We start from the raw sequence: 6997 nt of genomic DNA, 5'->3' as shown, positions 1-6997 counted from the left end.
AAAAATACACAAGGGGCATTTGATTTATAAAAGAAAAATAAGTGGAAGAACCATGTTTGAGGGTTAATCATTTCCTGGATTGTAAACATGCACCTTCAAACTAAAAGTATCTTAAAGAGGGGCTGCACTAAACACAGGGCGATAAGACCAACGCTGTATCTGAGTCAGATGCTCCAGACATTTTACAGAACTGTACCTGCCGGCCCCCTAATAAAATGTCAGACTGAGAATACAGCAGGAAAATGTGCTTGTTGATGACGGTTCAATACAGCGACAAAATATGTCAACTTACAAAGAGATTTAAGATTCAACATTTAAACGTCATATCCTGCCTCCTGCCATCCCTCACCCGGACAGCTTCCTGTTGTTGTGAACCTGCTCCTTTCTGTATGAGTGAGACAAACACAAGAAAAGGTCTGGAAGCAATTTTCAAAAAAGTTTTCGGGAGTGCATGTGTGAGAACAGCCTTAAAGAGGGGTCATGGTGAACATGGTCTCACAGATGTTTAAATCTCACCGCAAACACAAAAAGCATTAAAAAGAGACAATGCAGAGGAAAAACAAAACAATCCATCAGACTTCAAGGTTGTTTAATTTCAAACGTTAATATATTTTGTCTTCTAATTCATAGTGAACTATTCATCCAGCTTTGACACTCCTACAGGTCCCCTCCAATCGGCAGCGACTACACAACAGCCCCCAAGACAGGTGACACATTTAACAATGTTCAAAATAAATATTTTTTTCATTATAAAATAATAAACCTTCAAATAAATATATACTTTTTTTAACTTTACACTAAGCAAATGTTGGAATTAGAAAATATTTTTTTTCATAAAAGGTCACTGTACAATTTACAAGTAGAAGGGATAACATTTTTTCCTTTGTAAATTATATATAACAATTGATTGATATACATCCCAGTGAATGTAAAAAACAATGAATGAAGTTAACTGATTCATATAAATGTGAATTTATCAAGGTGCCTCTGGTATGGCAGAAAACTTTTCACAGTTGAAGTATTATTATATGTACAAAAATAAAACATCTGTCAAACTCGTATTCTAAAGAACAAACCCTTGGAATTACTACTTTACATACAGTTAGTAGCAGGAGCCTGTTCTTAGCATACAAATTGTATTAAATGTTAAAAAAAAGGCTATTCATCTGGACTCTACCAAATGAAGGGACTATTTTTCAGGACAAAACAGTAGTTGAATATGTCTTCATACCTTTAAACATGCGGAGCGCTTAATTTGGTTAAACTTTCAAGTGAAGCTCATAATGCTGGGAGCCGAGTGAACGCACCTGCGGAACAGACCTGGCAGGTGAAAACAACAAACGCGACAGCATCACTCGATTCGGAAAGCAAACCGTTTTCCACAACAGACCTTCAAGGACAAAACTAACAGTTCAGTCAACATGGAGTCCTTTTGTCCTTCTGCATTTCGACACACGTAAGCAACTCGTCTACGTCTCCTCGCGGTGGCCGGGGTTCGTGTTCTTGCACCGACAGCCGGGTCGAGCGACTCGGTCATAGCAGCTCTGGCACGCAGCAACACAACCTCTGGCTGGGAGGTAGCAAAGCAGACAGGGGAAGAGCACGGCGAGCAGCGACACGGTGGTCCAGCGCACGCAGCAGTGGGACTGGGAGCACGAGAAGGGCTTGTCGGCGCACGTGTCCTCGTCGTCGCTGGAGCAGTGGTAGAAGAGCCCCTTGACGCAGCATATGCACGTCCCGTACTCCACTGCGCTCTGCGCCGAGCACACGCACCGCCGGCCGCACATCCAGCAGGAGGGAAGCACCTGCGGGCGAGTGCACTCCGGACACTGGCAGCGGTTGCAGTTCTCGCACTTGCTGGAGTGTTTGCCGGGAGTTTTGTAGCCCGCACTGCCCGGCACGGCAATCACCGCGCTGGACTCCTCGTTCAGGGGTTTCAACTCCTCTGAATTCAGCTCTTCGCGTTTCGGCTGGGTTCTGATGATGTGGTCCCCGAATGCTGGGCCGCGGATGAGCCTCTGGCCTGAAGTGGCGCTCCCGACGCTGGTCCTGATGTTACTCTGGGAGTCCTCTGCACTGGAAGAGCGCAGCACGCCGTCCTCCCCGTAGGAGATGGTAGTGTGCGTGTTCCCATGCTCTGTCAATGAAGGCAGGTTGCGGAGATTATTAGTCTCCTGCAGCCCGCTTGTCCTTGAAACAGGCGACGACCCACGATCGGTCTTCTGTTGTCTTTGCTGAGAGGCCGGAGACATCTGGGCAACCGTGGGCCCTTCGGTGTACTCATTACAACTCCCAGTTATCCTAATCTGATCCAGAGGCAACACTGCTGGAGTAAGGGATGCCTGGCTACTGTTCAGCCCGGGATCGGGCGGACCATCGCCCGCTTGTGGAGGCCACAGTTGCGGTCTCCCTTCGTCATGCGGCGTGCCCGCAGACCTTGTTGATGTCGGTGACTGTCCGCGGTGTCCACCTCCCCCGTCGCTGCCGTTTTGACTTCTGGAATCCATCTCGGGACTGAAGGGCCACTCTGGCTGGCAAGGGACACATCTGAAGTCCTGGTAAAAGACACAGACAAGTTTATATCTGTCCGTTACAAGCCAATGCAAATTATCCCATGCAAATCATAACTGATATCTGTACGAGCACCACTATGGAAATAGAGATGATCACACATCACATTGTTGGGGACAGAGATGGGTGTGTTTGATTTCAGAGTTGAGGGCAGTAGAGACGGGCGGCTGGGCCTTTATAATCACCTTTTGAGAGTTCCTTTCATTGAAATCCAACAGTAAGTTTGCGTTCACTAGGAATCAAATTTGTTCAGTCAAAGCTATTGCATTTTTATGTTTAAAAACAGACAATGAATTTATTTCTGAGTGCAAACTTCCCTTTTCCTCTCAGTTAATCTACGACATGACGTCTTATCTGAAACCTAATCTAAGCTAAAGCAAATGGACCAAAGAGCTCAAAACAGGCCTTTGTTTTCCTAAAATACTTATTTTTAGTTTATTGGCAACCAAATATCCACTCGTTCACTCAAATAAACACCCTGTTTTGAACTATATTCAATTGTAAGGTTTTAGGGCGCTACTAAGTGGAATACGTCTACTTTGATAAACTGTGGTGGAAATTTTTTATTATCATTTACTGTTATTTAACTGGATTAGAGAATAATCAACCTGTAGCCATCTCGATAATCACATCCTTCTAGTTCCTGCTTCTCAATTGTGAGAAATGCAACTTAAATACATCGTTATAAAAGGGAATATTATTATTATTATTTTTATACTAGTGGTCAGATACCAGCAGAAATCTGAGAGAATCAGGGTCAGACATCACACAGAAAGTTGAACAGCAGGGTTAATATTATGAAGCTACATTTCTTGAAGAATCTATACGGGAACCTCTCCCCCCTCGTCTGCAGGAACCCTAAAATCAGTTATCATCTCACTCATTCATCATTTGGAAAGCGTGAGGATAAGCATTTTGCACTGTCACTCTGCATTAATCCAACATATTCAAATGGCACAGCCTTGTTTTCATCAACACGTCGCACCAAAGTAAAGAAACTGTCAGCAGTGGCCTTAATTCTTATTCCTTTGCGCTAATTAGCTTTCAAATGCCTTCTTGGGGGGGGGGACACGTCTCCCCCGCTCTTCCCCTTTCAGTGACAATACAGGAAGGGCTTTTGTTTGTTGCCTGACAAATGGCCTGCGGCAACCTTCCCCATTCTAAACACATTTACATAGTGACACTCTTGAGAAGAAGATGAGTGACAAGATAACAAAAAGAAGTCTGGAGCCTGAAAAGGGGGGGGGGGGGGCTCCTGTGTTAATTGTGAGTGATGCCCCCGAGGAGGGTTTTGGGACAGAAGCACTGCTCCCAGTGAGCATGGACCGGACTTCTTCAGGATTTATGAGCTTTTTCTGCACCAGATGAAGGGCTAGCGAGGTAACACCTATTAGAGAGGAGGAGGGGGCCAGAGTGCTACAGCCCCTCATCTCCTTACAGGGCCTGTGTGCAGGCCGTGTTGGCCACAGTGGGTGGGCCGGCGGAGGTAAACTGGAGCCAACTAATGACATGTTGGAGATCGTCGGAAAACCAAGGTGTTGCACACAAGAGATGAAAGATGACACGACTATGGCCGAAATGTGGAGTCAAATCCAAAGAGTTGTTTTGTTTGTGGTATAAGTTTTCAGAGCGTGACTGTAAAAAGAGTCTGAATACATTGGACTGGATGATTCAACAATATCCATAACAATAGTTGCATGTTTTATATTTATCACGAGCTGCAAAATCGAAAAATATCAGGGTGGGAAATCCCAATAAAATTTTCGTCAAAAGCAATATAAAAAAGTTTGGCTGTATTGTAATTGTGTAAGCTCAGGTAGGCAGTAGTGGAAGTGTCTGATCTTCTCTCTTTAAAACCACAACATTTACCCCCGATAAAGACTGAGACGACATTCATTTATTTAGATAACATTTTGGGCCATATCGCCAGGCGCCAGACAAAACATTAAGTTAAACCAAAAATAGTCCTCTTTTTTCTTCATATATACTTTTATAGCTTTTTTAGATGACAAATTAGTTTTTAAACATCGTAGGAATCATTAAGTGACATTGAGTTCCATAATTATTGGTATTGTCTTAACATTTTCAGCCATATCTCCGAGTATTGTTATATAGGTACAAGTTGTATTGTTCATAATACTTTGGATGATGCATATGTGAGAGTCACGTGGTAGACGTACATGGTGCACATAGGAGGAGAAGGACCACAGGGAATGTGACTGCACACGAGAGCAAACACAGGTGCCACCTAGGACCCGTCTACTTCCTAATAAAGCAGACAGCCAGCCAGTGTTATAAAAAGTGAAATCAGTTGTTAGACTGAGCCCGGTGGGAGGCACAAGGCTTTCCACTACACCTGTCTTCACCGGAGGTAGCTTTAAACTTAACAATGGCCACGAATAAGAAGGTTTACAGATGTCTCAGAGGACATCCAATCCTTTTGAGTAAAACCACGACGTATTTACGCAGCGTAAAAGTGCGGGCAGAGGACATGGAAGCGGATCTTTCACGCAACAATGAGATGGCGAGGCTTTCACAGAAGTTAGCGGGGAACACTCACCGTGCTTCCGACGCTCTAGCCCCCGTGCAGGTGAAATAAATCCAAAAGCGAGAGGAAGGTGTGTTCCCTCACATCGACGGCTCAGCGGGTAAACTCCATGGAGAGAAGGGTCCAGGCAGCCGGGCGCAAAATCGCACGTAAAATCCCGTGCGCAAGGAGGCACGAGGCGTTCCAAACGCGTCGAGAAGTTTGGAGCCGTGCGTAAAACTTTCCTCCTGCAGGAGGGAGAACGATCAAAGTTCAGCTCCGGTGGTTTCAAATCACTGGGGGTGTTTTTACGCGTGAGGCTCCGAAGAGTTGAAAGTAGTTGTACTCGTGTGGGAGTTGGGTTTTTTTTTCGGCTCTTTCCGGAGAGGAGGTCGGGATTTGGGCTGTAAATGGCGTCAAGCTGCAGAGAAGGAGGGGGAACACTGCAGCTTGTTGTTGCAGCGGATATCTCGCATCCGGTGCGCCGCCATTGGCTATTGGGGAGCGGCCAGTCACACCCGCTCACTCCCAGCAGCAATGACACCGACACTGGGCCGACACTGGGCCGCCACAGGGTTCCTCGTCTTATCTCTGAAATCAGGTTTTTACAAATCACAAATCACAAGTCACAATCCAGCAGGTGATCCCCGGATGATCGATCGGAAAAAACAGAAAAATCACAAATAATATTGAGGCACTTGATAAGACTTTTGAAATATTGTCTACCTCGAAATTAATGGAAGACGAGTCAGAAGAATAAGAAAAAAAGGCCATTCGTAGAAATATAATTGTAAATGTATAGGTGTAAGGTACATAGTTATTTGTACTTCACTTTAGTTTCTCCATTTTAAATTGATTTATACTTCACCACTGTGAAAAGGGAAATATACTTTAAACTACAATTACATTTATCTGAGGAATGCAGTTTACATTTTTAACATTTTCAAATAGAGCTATACTACATAAAGTAGAGGGTATTATCTCCACATTGATCAAATACAACTGTAAAATGTCTCTTACATATTAACATATTTCTGTTTTGCAGATATATGACAGGGACTCAACATTAACACACTACATTTACTGTGTGTATATATAATAATAATAATTAACTGTAACTTCGCTTAGATAATTCTTTAACTCATCATCTGTCACACTTACTTACTTTTAGCAATTTTACTTTTTAAATAAAATGAAAACAACTTGTATTCGAGTATTTTCACTTTGCAGTGTTGTTGCTTTAAGTTTAAGTGGAGAATCTGGCAATAACTTGATCACTTCAAGAAAAAACTAGATGTATATAAGTTTTGAGCATTTAATGTAGAAAATAATTTGTCTACTTGTACTCATTTTATTTAGTTTAATTGAATTTGTGATCTGGGAAAGTGCAATTCTAAAAAAAGTGACAAAGATGGGACAGGAGATGAAACAAAATAAGGTCAAAATAACATGACCCGAGTGGTTTTAGTGAAAGTACAACACAAATTATGGGGTCAAAGGTCACATGAGTAGATTCACATGCATATTTTACTACAGGGCAGAGTGTGAATCATACTGAGCATCAACGAACATTTTATTCACTTTGAATTGAAGCTCAATGCCATTAGAGCTTCAAACAATCTATGAGAAGTGATACCACTAATTAAAAAAGCCCATATCCTCTAAGCTGGAGTCAATAACTGTAGAACAGCGCCCCCGCGTGGAATTTCTTCAACACTGCAGGTTACAATCAATAGAAAATTCAAAACAGGTCTAAATAAACAGATTATCACTGAAATCGGTTGAAATGTCACTAACTGTGAAGTTTCTTAATCATACCTATAATTACCAGTATTACCCAAGGCCGTGTTCGGGCATGAGAGTGTTTCACTCCCACGCACAATTTAAGGACCCAAGGTG

The 6997-nt window shown here is 43.0% G+C and overlaps 1 protein-coding gene across 1 annotated transcript; it reads right to left on the bottom strand.

The window, feature by feature from the left end:
* Nucleotides 1-572: 572 nt before the first annotated feature.
* Nucleotides 573-5508, bottom strand: spry2 (sprouty RTK signaling antagonist 2). Its single transcript, XM_061067108.1, has 2 exons — nucleotides 5132-5508; nucleotides 573-2555 (listed from the first exon to the last, which is right to left on the bottom strand). The coding sequence occupies exon 2, from the start codon at nucleotides 2505-2507 to the stop codon at nucleotides 1470-1472; it is 1038 nt and encodes a 345-aa protein (XP_060923091.1). The 5' UTR covers nucleotides 2508-2555; nucleotides 5132-5508; the 3' UTR covers nucleotides 573-1469.
* Nucleotides 5509-6997: the final 1489 nt, after the last annotated feature.

The sequence above is a fragment of the Limanda limanda genome, chromosome 23 (genome assembly GCF_963576545.1).
Source record: "Limanda limanda chromosome 23, fLimLim1.1, whole genome shotgun sequence".
Taxonomy (NCBI): Eukaryota; Metazoa; Chordata; class Actinopteri; order Pleuronectiformes; family Pleuronectidae; genus Limanda; species Limanda limanda.
This window is presented reverse-complemented; position numbering and strand designations above follow the sequence as displayed.